At 50.1% G+C, this 16,678-nt stretch overlaps 1 protein-coding gene across 1 annotated transcript in view; it reads left to right on the top strand.

Moving 5' to 3' along the window:
* Positions 1-5,990: 5,990 nt before the first annotated feature.
* The window catches only part of FNTB (farnesyltransferase, CAAX box, subunit beta), a 32,377-nt gene continuing 21,689 nt past the window's right edge, over positions 5,991-16,678 (top strand). The window contains exons 1-2 of the mRNA XM_077820759.1: positions 5,991-6,135; positions 14,577-14,641. Coding sequence (XP_077676885.1) covers positions 6,043-6,135; positions 14,577-14,641 — 158 coding nt within the window. The 5' untranslated portion in view covers positions 5,991-6,042. The remainder of the gene's footprint in view (positions 6,136-14,576; positions 14,642-16,678) is intronic.

The following is a 16,678-nucleotide window of genomic DNA, read 5'->3' on the forward strand; positions in this document are numbered from 1 at the left end:
GCTTCTTGTTTACAATGTCACCTGAAAGTGAGAATAGGCATTCACATGGCACTGTTGTAGCCGGCGTCTCAAGATATTTACGTGCCAGATGCGCTAAAGATTCATATGTCCCTTCATGCTTCAACCACCATTCCACGTGACATTCCTCCATGCTGATGATGGGTTCTGCTCGATAACAATCCAAAGCAGTGTGGACTTACGCATGTTCACTTTCATTATCTGAGCCAGATGCCACCAAGAGAAGGTTGATTTTCTTTTTTGGTGGTTTGGGTTCTGCAGTTTCTGCATCAGAATGTTGCTCTTTTAAGACATCTGAAAGCATGCTCCATGCTTCATCCCTCTCAGATTTTGGAAGACACTTCGGATTCTTAAGCCTTGGGTCGAGTGCTGTATCTATCTTTAGAAATCTCACATTGGTACCTTCTTTGCATTTTGTCAAATCTGCAAATCTTTTTCTTAAAATGAACAATGTGCTGGGCTATCACCCGAGACTGCTATAATATGAAATATATGGCAGAATGCGGGTAAAACAGCAGGGGACATACAATTCTCCCCCAAGGAATTCAGTCACAAATTTAATTAACACATTATTTTTTTATCGAGCGTCATCAGTGTGGAAGCATGTTCTCTGGAATGGTGGCTGAACCATGAAGGGGCATACAAATGTTTAGCATATCTGGCACGTAAATACCTTGCAATGCTGGCTACAAAAGTGCCATGTGAACGTCTGTTCTCATAGAATCATAGAATAACAGAGTTGGAAAGGACCTCTAAAGGCCATCTAGTCCAACCCCCTGCCCAGAGCAGGACCAATCCCAAATAAATCATCCCAGCCAGGGCTTTGTCAAGCCTGACCTTAAAAACTTCTAAGGAAGGGGATTCCACCACCTCCCTAGGTAACGCATTCCAGTGTTTCACCAACCTCCTAGTGAAAAAGTTTTTCCTAATATCCAACCTAAATCTCCCCCACTGCAACTTGAGACCATTACTCCTTGTCCTGTCATCTGCTATCACTAAGAATAGTCTAGATCCATCCTCTTTGGATCCACCTTTCAGGTAGTTAAAAGCAGCTATCAAATCCGCCCTCATTCTTCTCTTCCGTAGACTAAACAAGCCCAGTTCCCTCAGCCTCTCCTCATAAGTCATGTGTTCCAGACCCCTAATCATTTTTGTTGCCCTTCGCTGGACTCTCTCCAATTTGTCTACATCCTTCTTGTAGTGTGGGGCCCAAAACTGGACACAGTACTCCAGATGAGGCCTCACCAGTGTTGAATAGAGGGGAACGATCACGTCCCTCGATCTGCTGGCAATGCCCCTACTTATACACCCCAAAATGCCATTGGCCTTCTTGGCAACAAGGGCACACTGTTGACTCATATCCAGCTTCTCATCCACTGTCACCCCTAGGTCCTTCTCTGCAGAACTGCTGCCTAGCCATTCAGTCCCTAGTCTGTAGCAGTCCATTGGATTCTTCCATCCTAAGTGCAGGACTCTCTACTTGTCCTTGTTGAACCTCATCAGATTTCTTTTGGCCCAATCCTCCAATTTGTCCAGGTCCCTCTGTATCCTATCCCTACCTGCCACCGTATCTACCACTCCTCCTAGTTTACTGTCATCTGCAAACTTGCTGAGGGTCCAATCCACACCATCCTCCAGATCATTAATGAAGATATTGAACAAAACTGGCCCCAGGACCGACCCTTGGGGCACTCCGCTAGATACCGGCTGCCAACTAGACATGGAGCCATTGATCACTACCCGTTGAGCCCGACAATCTAGTCAGCTTTCTACCCACCTTGTAGTGCATCCATCCAGCCCATACTTCTTTAACTTGCTGACAAGAATACTGTGGGAGACTGTGTCAAAAGCTTTGCTAAAGTCGAGGAATAACACGTCCACTGCTTTCCCTTCATCCACAGAACCAGTTACCTCATCATAGAAGGCAATTAGATTAGTCAGGCATGACTTTCCCTTGGTGAATCCATGCTGACTGTTCCTGATCACTTTCCTCTCATCTAAGTGCTTCAGAATTGATTCCTTGAGGACATGCTCCATGATTTTTCCGGGGACTGAGGTGAGGCTGATCGGCCTGTAGTTCCCAGGATCCTCCTTCTTCCCTTTTTTAAAGATTGGCACTACATTAGCCTTTTTCCAGTCTTCCGGGACTTCCCCTGATCACCATGAGTTTTCAAAGATAATGGCCAATGGCTCTGCAATCACATCCGCCAATTCCTTTAGCACTCTCGGATGCAACGCATCCGGCCCCCTGGACTTGTGCACATCCAGTTTTTCTAAATAGTCCCGAACCACTTCTTCCTTCACAGAGGGCTGGTCACCCCTCCCCATGCTGTGCTGCCCAGTGCAGTAGTCTGGAAGCTGACCTTGTTCATGAAGACAGAGGCAAAAAAAGCATTGAGTACATTAGCTTTTTCCACATCCTCTGTCACTAGGTTGCCTCCCTCATTCAGTAAGGGGCCCACACTTTCCTTGGCTTTCTTCTTATTGCCAACGTACCTGAAGAAACCCTTCTTGTTACTCTTAACATCCCTCGCTAGCTGCAAGTCCAGGTGTGATTTAGCCTTCTTGATTTCATTCCTACATGCCCGAGCAATATTTATATACTCATCTCTGGTCATTTGTCCAATCTTCCACTTCTTGTAAGCCTCTTTTTTGTGTTTAAGATCAGCAAGGATTTCACTGTTAAGCCAAGCTGGTTGCCTGCCATATTTACTATTCTTTCTACACATCAGGATGGTTTGTCCCTGTAACCTCAATAAGGATTCTTTAAAATACAGCCAGCTCTCCCGGATTTCTTTCCCCCTCATGTTATTCTCCCAGGGGATCTTGCCCATCAGTTCCCTGAGAGAGTCAAAGTCTGCTTTTCTGAAGTCCAGGGTCCGTATTCTGCTGCTTTCCTTTCTTCCTTGTGTCAGGATCCGGAACTCAACTATCTCGTGGTCACTGCCTCCCAGGTTCCCATCCACTTTTGCTTCCCCTACTAATTCTTCCCTGTTTGTGAGCAGCAGGTCAAGAAGAGCTCCGCCCCTAGTTGGTTCCTCCAGCACTTGCACCAGGAAATTGTCCCCTACAGTTACCAAAAACTTCCTGGACTGTCTGTGCACCGCTGTATTGCTCTCCCAGCAGATATCAGGATGATATCCGATGAAGTGAGCTATAGCTCACGAAAGCTCATGCTCAAATAAATTGGTTAGTCTCTAAGGTGCCACAAGTACTCCTTTTCTTTTTGCGAATACAGACTAACACGGCTGTTACTCTGAAACCTGTCAGGATGATTGAAGTCGCCCATGAGAACCAGGGCATGCGATCTAGTAGCTTCTGCGAGTTGCCGGAAGAAAGCCTCGTCCACCTCATCCCCCTGGTCCTGTGGTCTATAGCAGACTCCCACCATGACATCACCCTTGTTGCTCACGCTTCTAAATTTAATCCAGAGACTCTCAGGTTTTTCTGCAGTTTCATGCTTGAGCTCTGAGCAGTCATACTGCTCCCTTACATACAGTGCAACTCCCCCACCTTTTCTGGCCTCCCTGTCCTTCCTGAACAGTTTATACCCATCCATGACAGTACTCCAGTCATGCGAGTTATCCCACCAAGTCTCTGTTATTCCAATCACATCATAATTCCCTGACTTTGCCAGGACCTCCAGTTCTCCCTGCTTGTTTCCCAGGCTTTGTGCATTTGTATATAGGCACTTTCAGGTGACATTGTAAATAAGAAGAGGGCAGCATTATCTCCTGTAAATGTAAACACACTTGTTTGTCTTAGCGATTGGCTGAACAAGAAGTAGGACTGGGTTGACTTGTAGGCTCTTAAATTGTTTTGTTTTTGAGTGCAGTTATGTAACAAAAAAAATCTACATTTGTAAGTTTCACTTTCACGACAAAGAGATCGCACTACAGAACTTGTATGAGGTGAATTGAAAAATACTATTTCTTTTGTTTATAATTTTTGCAGTGCAAATATTTGTAATAAAAATAATATACGCTTTGATTTTAATTACAACACAGAATACAATATATATGAAAATGTAGAAAAGCATGCAAAATATTTACTAAATTACAATTGGTATTCTATTGTTTAACAGTGCGATTAAAACTGCGATTAATCATGATTAATTTTGTTAATTGTGATTAATTATTTTGAGTTAATCGCGTGAGTTAACTGTGATTAATCAACAGCCTTAATTTATAGTGAAAACAAAGGGAAGTTTATTTATTTCGTGTGTGCATAGTCCTCTAGCCAAGCGATGGCATCATCAGTGGCGGGATGCAGCTCGTCTGGGCCACCGCTGAACCGAGTCAGCAGGCATTCCTCGACAATGTGCGTCATCGGCTGCATGGTGTCACAGCTGCACAAAGGGCTGTCCCGAAGGCCCCAGCGACACTGGTTGGCTGCACAGAGATCTTGCCCGGTCCAGAACCTGTTCAACTGGCGTCGGGGTATGTCAAAACCAGGCGGGCAAGTTTATTACCAAGATTCAAGAGATGCTGGGTAAGGATCATGGAAACAAAGGACCATGGAAACAAAAGGTTACATATAAACCAAATCCCTAACATGCTTTCTAGGGACTAAGGTTTATCTCACCCAAAGCCTTCAGCAGCATCTTCAGCCAAGGCTGGTTGTGATCCCGTTTACTTCCTTGCCTTCTAGTTGTATCCCCGAAGTTCATTGTCTGACCTTCGAGACAGTATAACCCCTAGTGGGGAGGGATAGCTCAGTGGTTTGAGCCTTGGCCTGCTAAACCCAGGGTTGTGAGTTCAATCCTTGAGGGGGCTATTTAGGGATCTGGGGAAAAAATTGGGGATTGGTCCTGCTTTGAGCAGGGGGTTGGACTAGATGACCTCCTAAGGTCCCTTCCAACCCTGATATTCTAGGGCTTGTTCCTCCTCTGGGCTCTTCCCTGTTGACTTCACATCTCTCTGTTGACTTCGTATGCGAGTGTGCCTACAGTGTTAGCTCAGGGATGTAGTCTACATCCCGAGGGAGAGAGAGGTCAATACATAGGTCAATACACAGGAAACCTCCTGCTGTGAGACACACCTAAGAACGTATTTGCAGAATACACACAGAACACCTTACTAGCTGTACATGCTTTTCACAAGGGTAACAGTCACCAGTGGGACCCAGGCTTTCATTTAAGACCTCCCATGACACTCTTTGGTGACCTAGAATGTACACATCAGAGTCACGACATTCCTGTAACCCCCTTGCCATTGGCATTGAGGGGTATTCGAGGAACAAGGGGCACACGGGGGGCATGCTACGGACCCAGTGGAGACAGCTGCACCAGGGGCATGTGGCCGAAACACTGGGGCATCCAGGAGGGCAGGCATGGCAGCAACACATGTGTGAGTGGGCACAATACAGGTACGCAGGAGACATGCTAAGGGCACCTGGGGCACAGGGCACGCTAGGGGCACATGTGAAGGGTGACACATGTAGGGGTGAGAGACACATGTGAGAAGGGGACATGCTAGGGGCATGCAGGGGACATGCTAGGAGCACACGTGGGAAGGGGACACGCTAGGGGCACACGTGGGAGTGGGGCATGCTGGCAATATGCCAGGAGCATACAGTGGACATGCTAAGGGCACACGTGGGAAGGGGACGCATTGGGGCACACCGCGAGGAAGGGGGATATGCTAGGCACATGCAGAAGACTTGCCAGGGGGGAACACCCGGGAAGGGGACGGTAGGGGCTCACGTGGGAAGGGGACACGCTGGGTGGGGCTGCACACGGAGCACACGCCAGGGGACGGGCAGCAGCTGCCCACGCGCGCGCCAGGAGCCGACTGGCGGGGGCAGGCAGCGCTGCAGTCCCGGCCAGGGCCGGTAGGGGGAGCCCAGGCGGCGCCGCGCAGGCCGCCAGCGGGGAGGGGCCCCACCTGGGCGCTGCCCTCGGCCGCCTGCACCGGCGTCCGGCGGCCGCGCGGGGGAGCCGCCGAGTGGAACGAGCCCGGCCCGAGCCTTTCTGTCCCCGCCGAGCCGCCGTCGGGCTCCCCGCCTCTCCCTTCGCCGCGGAGCATGGCGGCCGCCTCCAGGCCCCCGCCGGGCCCCGAGCCCGGCCGGGAGCGTCTGCGGGACGACGGGGTGCGGACCCTCACCTCGGCCGAGCAGGTGGGGCCGGGGCTACGGCTCCCGGCGTGCCCCGCGCGGGCCGGGTTGGGGCGGGGCCGGGTCTAGGTTAACGGAGATCAGTGCCCTGCTACTGGCAGGGATGGGGGAGTTTATAACAAGGAGCCAGTCCGGCCTTGCTGCTGCCCTGCTGGGTGATCTTGGGCAAATCCCTTCCTTTCCCCGTGCCTCAGTTTCCGCCCCCCCCGCCCGGCTTGTGGGCGCTCTCACCCCTGCAGCGGGGGCGCGCCCAGCGTCGTGCCGCCGGGCCGGGCCGGGATCAGACACACGTGTTGGTGGCGGTGGTTTAAGGGGCCCCGGGAACGGGCTGCCCTGGGGAGCGGCGGGAGTCCCCCTGCGCAGGCCTGAGAGCCGGAAAGGGCCCCCTGGCTGCCAGGCTCTGCCGGCCAAAGCGAGGGGAGCGAAGAGAGCAAAGGCTGTGAGTGGCGGGGAGGAAGGAGGCTCTTAAAACAGGCAGATGAAGAGTCCCAGCTGGTGCTAGAGACCGAGGTGATAGACGAAGTCCCGGCGAAGTTCTGATTTCAGTGTCCCTATCTCCCCGCCCAGGGACCGTTTCAGCAGGCAGCTATAAGCGTGGGCTGGAGTGTTGGGTCAGAGTGGAGGAAAGTTCCCAAAAAGATGCATCCGTTTTAGGGTTTTGTACTGGTGCCCGTCACCACAGTGTCTGGGCCCCTCCCACATTCATTAGATTGGCATTGCAAGGTCCCTAGTGGACTTTGAGTCTTCCACACGTCTCCCTTCTCCGGCCATGGGACGCTCTCCTTGGGTAGGTTTGTTGTACTAACAGGCATTCTGTTTCTGGCGGAAGAGCTGTATTAAAGGAGATGTGGTGGCATTTCCTAAAGCTGCCCAGGCTTTGGATTCGTTTAATCTCTGCTGGAAGTTTGTTCTGCAGCCAGATCCCTTCGAGTGCTTTATTTCAGTCTCTTATAGGCTCTCACACACTTCGCCCGGGGCTTTAGGCTCTGCATTGCTCCGGAGAAGTGCTCCAGAGGTGGAGATGCAGTATCTAATGCAGCTGGGCTTTGGTCCATTAATAGCTTTCAGAATCGGGACCAGTTGGCTGTTGTCTCTTTAAATGAAGGGGTAGGGTTCTTTGCACAGAGTGTAGCTGATTAGGCTCTGGAGAGATTCGGGTGCCCATGCTGGCTGGCTGTGCTGTGAATGTGTGCGCCCTAGTCGCAGGGACAGTATTTGCTGAGCTTTTTGCATTAATTGCGAGACTCAAACCTGGCACATCTGTGCTGGAAACAGGAAGTTCTCTCTGGTGGTGGCAAAGATGAGAACATTTTGTCCCTCTCCCCTTCTGTCTGTGGCACCTCTGTCAAGTCAGAGACCTGATGGGGAGGGAGAAATAGCCGTGTGGGTGTGTTCAACAGGAAAAAGACACTGACAAATGGAGATGTATGCTGAGCCCCAATAGGTCGGTGTGGCCCTGGCATTCTGAAGTATGGGATACAAAACCACTACTAAATCCATCCAGAACTGCCCCCAGTGTTTGCCCTCCCTGGAGGTCTGTCTCGCCTGCTAGGCCTCTGGAATGATGATGGATGCTGCCTATGTCTCCTATCTGCGCGATCTCCTTTCTTCCCCCTCCTGCCTTAAGGGCAGTTGCGGGGTAGGGGGCAGAGGGGAACAAGTGGTGGGGCAGCCCTTCTCAACAGCTGATGGGGTGGGCAGGACCACCTGCTGAAGACCTGATTGGCAGCCAGGGTCACCAGAACAGCAGCCCTGGCCAGTCCCATGGGTGCTGAGCACCCGGTATTTTTTCTCCAGGGGTGCTTGAGCTGCTGAGCACCTACAGGGTCGGCGCCTATGCCTCAGCATCTGAAATGGCTTCCCGGATGGGGGGACATTGGTGCTGATCCAGATTTAATAGATTCCAAGGCCAGAAGGAGCCACTGTAGTCTGATCTCCTGTCTAACACAGGCCAGAGAACTTCCCCCAATAATTCCTAGAGCAGAGCTTTGAGAAAAACATCCAGTCTTGATTTAAAAATGATGAGTGATGGAGAATCCACCAAAGGCTTAGTAAATTGTACCAGTGGTTCATTACTCTCATGGTTAAACATTTACACCTTATTTCCAGTCTGGATATGGCTAGCTTCAACTTCCAGCCATTGGATCGTGCTATGCCTTTGAATTTCTGGAGTTCATCCCCCAGGGCAGGACCAGCAGGCATGAAAATGCTTCTGGATCCTGGATTCTTATCTGTGAGAGACCTGCTGCTGGTGTTCGCTATGGCCGGCAGTTCACTTAATGCTACAACCCCTTTCCACAGTATCATTTTTCTGACTAGTTATTAAGGGGTTATTTGTTTTTTTTTCCTGGCGGCCAGACTGTGTATAATGGAAGTGTTCCATATTGGTGTCTAGGCACTTATTCCTGGGCCCAGATCTCAGTGGGGTATTCCCGTGAATACCCTGCTCATGCTGAGGCTCTTCACTGAGTTTGTAGTCAGGCACTGGCCCTCCCTGTGGTTTGTGACCACGCACCATACGTGCAAGCCTCAGGTCACCACTAGTGTGGTCTAACGCTGCTCGGGGCATGCCTACAAAATGTTGAATTTAAATACGGGCAGCTGCCAGTGCCTTGTTTAAACCAGTGGCTCTCAACCTTTCCAGACTTCTGTACCCCTTTCAGGAGTCTGATTTGTCTTGGTATCCCCAAGTTTTACCTCTCTTAAAAACTACTTGCTTACAAAATCAGACAAAAAAACACAAAAGTGTCACAGCCATGCTGTGAAATTGAAAAATTGCTGAAAAATCGCTGACTTTCTTATTTTTACCATATAATTATAAAAAAAAGCAATTGGAATATAAATATTGTACTTACATTTCCGTGTAGAGTATATAGAGCAGTATGAACAAGTCGTTGTCTGTATGAAATGTTACTTTGCACTGACTTGGCTAGTGCTTTTTATGTAGCCTGCTTTTTATGTAGTTGTAAAACTAGGCTACTATCTAGATGAGTTCATATACCCCCTGGAAGACCTCTGCGTACCCCCGGGATACACGTACACCTGGTTAAGAAGCACTGGTTTTCACTGTCACTCCTGCTGGTGCTACCCCTAGTGGAGGATGTTGCAGATCCAGGGTCGGAGGCTCAGATTGCCCCTTCTGGCTCAGTTGTGCAGCATGCTGCTGTCCAGCCGCAAAGTGGCTGCGTTTTAGGGGTGTTCTGTGCGTGTGTATAGCATCTAAAGAGCTTTGGGATCCTTTAGAATGATCTAAACACAAATACAAATAGTACTAGGGACAGGACTTCTATGTTCAGCGTCAGTAGAGGCTGGATTTCTGATGGTGGAGAGGGACACTGGAGCCATTTACTAAAGCAAGGTTTTGGGGAGGTGAGGCTTTCCCCAGCTCTAGCATAGAGAACTCACTGGCTCCCCAGGACACGCTGCCTTAATGTTAGAGGGAAGGAGCTCCAGTTCTGGAAGAGTTCCTGAGTCCTGCACAACTGAAGCTGTGCTCTGTTGTCTGTGTTGCTGGGGTGTCGAGACCCCAATTGTGGGCCGGGACCCGCCCTGTGCTAGGTGCTGTATGGAGAGAACGCCGATGGTCCCTGCCCCAAAGACTTTGTGGTCTAAGTGTAACATGAGCGACAACAGGTGGATACGACATATAAACGGTGCAGCTCCCGGGATGGGGAAGAGCAAAGCTCCGGGGCTGGTGCAGCCCTGGTGAACATATTGACCAGACGTTTACCAGAGTAAATCGGGGTTTTACCACATAGTGTTTTCTGGAGAGTCTCCAATATCGTAGAGCAGGCAAATGCTGCCCACAATATATTTGTGTTCCTGGGTTGGGGTAGATGAGTGCAAATTCCTCCTACGCTAGGCAAGGCCAGCGCTCTTAGGAGGGGAGAGCTCGTGATCGTTTTCTCGCTATTTGTGAAGCACGCACGTGGCTCAAGAATGCGCCTGTCATGACCCTTTTCTTAGAGCTTTGTGGTGTCTGAGTCAGTCGATTCATGTTTCTTTCCCCTCTTTTGTTAGGAAGGGTTTACCGAACGCCTCAGCTGAAAGTGATGCTTTATGAGACGTGTCCTGCATTCGCATTTTCCTAGAAACAGAGGATTCTTTAGTTGTTTTAATTAGAGAGCGTTAGCTAATTTTCTGTCCTCCCTGCGGTGAGCCTGTCTTGCTTTCTTTGAGGTGTACGGAGCGGAAAGGGAGGGCCTTCAGGATCAGCTGGATGGAGAAAGGGCGTGGAAGCTACTTTAGGAGGAAAAAAAAATCTCTTGGCATCTTGCTTGTGATTGTTACTTATTAGGGATATGAGGGTAGCACCTAGGAGCACCAGCTGTGGCCCAGGACCCATAGTGCTAGGCGCTGTGCAAACACAGAATGAGAAGACAGTTCCTGCCTCAAAGAGCTTACTGTCTGTTTCTGTTTTGTCTGGGTTGTCTAGTTAGCATGGAAGCTCTTTGGAGCAGGGATTGTGACTTTCTTTGTGTCTGTCCAGCCCCTACTGCAGAAAGACCCTGATCCCGATTGGGGCCTGTGAGTGCCCCCATAAGAGAAACACTAAATAATCTTAGTGCTGATGAAGGTGTCAGCCTGACAACCCTGAAGACTTGTAGCCCTCTGTTCTCACCATGGCTTTGTACACGCAGATCCGCCTCATTCCTGCCCTGAAATGATTCCCTGCAGCGGTGAGGGGGGAGTTTGGTGTTTCTGGCTCACGCAATGCTTGGCCTCTCTGACTTGCATCTCCAGGGAGCGGCATCACTAGCTGTGTTTATAGTTTCCCAGCTCTTCCAACAGAATAAAAACCCCTTTTGTCTCGGGTATAACTAGAAAAAACAGGATTGTTTCCAGATCCAGAGAATACCCACGCCACATCCAGGTCGTTACATTATGAAAAGATATTGCCATCGGCTTTGCCGAGCACACAGTTAGTGTGCTTCAAAAAACAGACCTAGGGGTTATACTACCAAATCGAGTTAATGTTTAAATTTAGATCTCTCTGCTCTCCCTCAGCCGGGAATTCTGGGCTGGATGCAGGGATCAGCAGGTGAGATTCTGCAGCCCGTGTCATTCAGGAGGTCAGCCTAGATCAGTAGTTCTCAACCAGTTTATCATTCTGGGCTGCGTATGCACAAATTTGTTACCTGGGTCACAGGTTGAGAACCACAGCGCGCCCCCCACAGACCCCTATGCCCAGAACCTCCCGCCCAGAGACCCCTCCACAAAATGGGGCAAGGAGTGGAGCCCTGGGCAGGGGGGCCCGGCGGCAGGGACCCTGGACCCTGCTGTGTGGGGCCGGGTGGTAGGGTAGCCAGACGGCAGCCCAGATACTGACCCCGGACCCTCTATGGGGCCAGCTGGACGGCAGCCCCGAACCCCTCCATGCGGGTCCAGCAGGTGATTCCCACCACACCACATGCTGCCTGGCTGGGAAGCCCAGACCCCTTGGTGCTGGGCGGCCAGGCAGCCAGTGATCCGGACCTGCGCGGCACATGGTCTTTAGCACACAGCTGGGCTGCAGCTATATGCTAATTGGGCTGCGAGTTGAGAACCGCTTGGATGAATACAATAAGGCCAGAAGCACCAGAATCTGTTAATCTGTACACCATCCTAAAGTAAAAATGTCTCAATCTCTCATATTCCCAACCAAAAAAATCACAGACTGAGTTAAAATTGAGTATATATTATTAACTGAAGAGTAAGAAACATCTCAGAGATGTTGTGATTATCTCCCAAAACGAGCATTAGAAACTCAGAAAATTTAGAATTAATTTAAAAGAAATCCAGGGTCTAACACAATCCAGTGGCTGGAAGTTGAAGCGAGAGAAATTCAGACTAGAAATAAGCTGCAGTGAGGGTAATTAACCATTGGAACGACTTGTGTATGGTTGTGGTGGATTGATTGGATGTTTTTGTAGTAACTGTATAAAAGGTATACATTTAAAGAAACACTTTCTCAAACAAATTCAGTTATATTACCCATCGCTGACATGAGCTAAACACACTACGTTTTAAGTATCACAGCAATCCGTGGATTAATTCAGGGAAGTCCTATGGCCTGCATTCTCCAGGAGGTCAGACTGGATGGTCACGGTGGTCCCTTCTGACCTTAGAACCTATGAGGCGTTAAGGTCTGGAGACATATAGATACGGCACCCAGACAGCCTTAACTCGGCTTTATAGGGGTGTCATGTAATAACAATCCAATTATAGTGTCATACTTTTTGCTATCGGAGGTCCCGGAGTAAAGTGAACTGGTTTTTAAAGGCAGTTTTTTTCCTCATGGCCAGTTAAACTGAAGCCTGGCTGAGGAGCAGTTTTCTTTTCAAGCTTCCTGATAAGCTGTTTCTCTGTTGGAGATACATGAATTCACCTTGGACAAACAAAAATCATGTCGGGTTGATTGATGGCTTACAGATACATTTTGATTCCTTGAAAAGGAGCCTCCGATAAGGCAAAGCTAGTATATACTTAGCTGAATAAACCCTGTCGGATCAGGAGGGGTTCTGACACGATAGAGGAAAAGCCTTTTGAGAGTTATTGGCGTCCATTGATTTCTTTAGGGAGTGGTGAAATTTGCAGAACACGGCACCGTTGCTGCCAGATCCAGCTTTGTACGTTTGCAACCTGATGAATTCCAGAACCAGCGACTGTGGTTACGCAGCCAACTGCTGTCCCTACGCCTCACGTGAGAAGTGGCAAGGGCAACTGAAGGCACCATGTGGCGCTGTTGGGCCATGGTTCCATTGGCTGCTTGTAGAGGTGATATTTGGGTGGCTCTTAGCTCTCTGAAACCCGAGACATCTCTGCCCTCGTACCTCAGAAACAGAGCATCTATCAGCTCTTGGCCAATTGGAAAAGACTGACAAGAGTGACTGCCCAGAAAACCAAGTAGCAGAGATGTTCTAGTAAAGACCCTGGCGGTTGTACTGCGTCTTCGGAGTGGCACAGTGGCCAAGCCCCTGCTTCAGCATGCTGCTAGGCACATGCCTGCCTCTGCTCACGTGAGCAGCCCTATTGACCTCAGTTAGACTGACTGGGTCAAGTTAGGTGTGTGCTTAAGAATTGGTCCGACTGGGGCCTATACGTTCATTACTGTTGCGGAAAGGGATTTTGGAGTGGCCAGCCGCCTAGACGAGAGATTGGGAATTCATGGTATACACAAGACTGATGCTTTTAAGGCACTCCTAGCCCCTTCCTGTAATCATTCTTTAAGGTCTGTCTTTGGAGCATAGAGTCATAGCAACATAGGCCTGGAAGGGACCTCGAGAGATCATCTAGTCCAGCCCTGTGCTGAGGCAGGAGCAAGTCAACCTGGCCCATCCCTTGCAGGTGTTTGTCCCACCTGCTCTTAAAAACCTTCCTCAGGGTGAGTTTGTAATTCACAGCCGGGTGTTACTGCTGAGCCTCTCCCTTAAAAGATCTGGTGACTTGTGGCGCTTTTCTTGTTGACTGGAGAAGGTTGACTTGCTGCTGTCCCTTGGTGGTTGGTAGTCAAGTGTGATCTGTAAATTGACTTGTCTGCCTTGTCGCGCCTCAGCGTGCTGTCCTGGCGGAGGGCGGTGCCCAGGTGTTAACAGGGAGAACGTCCCCCTGTGTTGTTTTCTCTCTCCAATGATAACACATCTACGGTTCCTTCCATTGTCTGCACACGGGTTTTGTACCGATTGTAACTATGTCGGTTAGGGGGATCGTTGTTTTTACCAGTATAGGCATACTGCTCCAACGCCTGATGGGGACAGTTACGCTGGGGCTAATTCATTCCCCTACCAGTACGGGAACAGCTGTACTAGTATAAGGACCTTGATACTGACAAAACTGCATCCACACTAGGGAGAGATTATGCCGCATTCACTAGCCCGGGACGAGCTTGTGGCGGACAAGGCCTAAGCACTCTGCTAGACCTCCTGGAGCGTGTCCAAAGCCCATTTCACGCACAGGGAAAGTGAGGCAGAGTGGGTGAGTGATGTCCCACAGCCCCACAGGGGGTTGGAGACAGGATGAGAACAGAAGAGTTCCTGACTTGCTGTCCTGGGGTCAGACCATCACATGGACTGGAAACACATGTTGATATTGATCCCGGCTTTCCTCGCCCTGTTCTGTTGGTGAGAGTGAACTTGCTCAGACATGAGAAGCAGCTGGGGATGCCCATCCAGCCACGCTACAGGCCTCTTTGCTGGCCAGGGGATCAGAACGCCAGAAGCTGTGTGCGGCTCTGGCACAGTGTGGTCTTTTCTCATGTTGTAGTCCTGTAACTCTGTCCTGGAGTCTGCTGTCTGGTCCTAACTGAGCTGGTCTTAACTGAGCTGCTCCTGCATGGCTGGATGGGCTGTAGTCACAATTGCTGCTTGCTAGGTAAACTTGGTGAGGTTGCTTTTCAAAACTAAAGATCTCTTTTTCTTCCCCTCGCCCCTTCCTTTCTGCTGCTTCATGACCGTCACTCCCTGCAGACCAGAGTGGAAGACTTGGTGCAAGAGGTCTTCAGCGCTTACAAGACGAACCACCACGCCTCACAGTAAGTTACTGTAGCAGACCCAATAGAAACCAGGGGAGGAGTGTTTGACCTGGGATTTTTGGGTGAACTTTGCAGTGTGGTGCATTTGGAAGTCGTGTCCGCTGGCCAGGTTTTAACCTAGGCCAAAGCACAGCCTCAAACGTGCTACTCTCTGTCTTGGTGGTGATTGTCAGTCGTGTTAAGTGGACACCCTCTTTTTGCCCATCAAGTGAGAGCCCAGGAGTCAGACATCCCTGTCTCTGCTTTTCCATCTCACGTTGGTTTGCTCACGTGTTCTGGCTGGCTGGGTCGGAGATGTGGCCCCTAGGAGCTTCCAGTGCAGCCTGATGCTGCATTTAGTATTGATCCAGAAACTACAGGTCCCATCATGCATTGCTCCACTTTGACCCAAGCTGCCTGGCTGCATGTTGGGAGGCAAGAGGATTAGCCGAACACATTTGCCACCTCCTGGGCTAAGCTTTAAGGGTAACTCGCTGGATCTTCAAACCCAACAGCTCTGCTGCTCTGCCCACCTGGTGCACCCATCCCATAACCTCCCTGCGCAGAACCAGCTTCCATTTGCACGCACAGCGCTGAGTACACCCCCGTGCAGATGCTGGAAGGGTGGGAACAGTGGGGGATGGGCATAACACCTGCAGCATCACACCATCCTGTTTCCTGGGTGAACCAGGCTGCCTTTTCCAGGTTGGATTCTGCATGCCCTTAGTCTCTGCTGATTGGCTCTTTGCCCCATCCTCCTCCCACCCCTTCTTCCTCTCAGCGCTTCTCCCTTCTCTTCCTCACTCCCTACTCCTGTTTTTTTTCTCCCTCTTCCCCTTCCTCATATTTACTCCTCCATATCCACTGCCCCCCAATTTAAAACCAAGATCAAATCAAATCCAGCAGCAAAGTATGGAACTAATGGAGTAGCACCAGTCATCATGCATGTGCGAACTAATCTCTTCCCCCATCCAAAGCCTCCTCTGGCTAAAATCCAGCTCCTGCTGCACCTGATCTCAGGTGACCTTTGTTTCCTCTCATGGGAGGCCTCTGAGGAATCGCTGTTACTTATGGCAATTGTTGCTCCTACCGTGCACATGCGGGGCACTTGACTGAATGCCTGAAATCAGGTGGCCACCATGTTACGAATGATATTTTCACTCCGATAATTCCCACGGGCTGATAGTTCCCAGCTGAGAGCAGGGCCCTGGTGTGCTGGGGGCTGTACAAACGCAGAGCAGCCCCTGCTCCAGAGAATTCACACTCTAAATAAGAACTGTTCCTGACCTCTGAGGGAAAGGTCCAGGTTAGGATTATGTTCCATACTAGGAGCCAGATTTACAAAGCAGCTTGGGAGTTTAAAGGATAGGTACCTAAGCTAATCCCTAAAAATGCCCAAGCAGGTTAGACGGCTAACTCCCGTTGACAGCCAATGGGCCTTAGGCACCTCGACCCTTTGGTGGGCCACTCGGCACGGGTCTGCATCTTTAGGTACATCTATCCCTGTGTCATTTTGGCCCTTGGTGGCCCAAAGGGAATGAGTACCTCATGCTTCTGTGTTTTAGCTCTGTGGGAACATGCAAATAATGTGGTTCAGTTAACAACCAGTTCCAAGCCCCTGCATGTATTTGACTTAAAACCAGTGAGAGCAGAGACGGGTGAGAAGTGGTGGATTAAAACCACAAACGACCTGACAGAGAGACAGGGGCCAGACTCGACAAGATGTAGAGCAAGAAATTCCAGTCTGTGTAGAAGGGGCAGCTCTGTTGCGAATCAGTTGTTCTCCTGTTCTCTTCCTGCGAGGAGGTCAAATTTCCCAAATCTATTCTAGCAGAGAGGATCACAGCTGGTACTTTGCGACTCACTGGGACTGCCTCGATTGGCTGCACGCGGTAATGCTGGCTGCCCTTTGCAGTGAGATCCCTGCCCCGCCTAGCTGGTGAAAGCTTTTGTGGAGGAATGTAAGAGAGCGTCTAGGCAAGAAAATGGGTTTTTAACTGACATCGGAGGCAGTGGTAATGCAAAGAGCCAAGTGAGCATTACGCTTGGCTTCTGGAG

Source organism: Eretmochelys imbricata, chromosome 6 (genome assembly GCF_965152235.1).
Source record: "Eretmochelys imbricata isolate rEreImb1 chromosome 6, rEreImb1.hap1, whole genome shotgun sequence".
NCBI lineage: Eukaryota > Metazoa > Chordata > Testudines > Cheloniidae > Eretmochelys > Eretmochelys imbricata.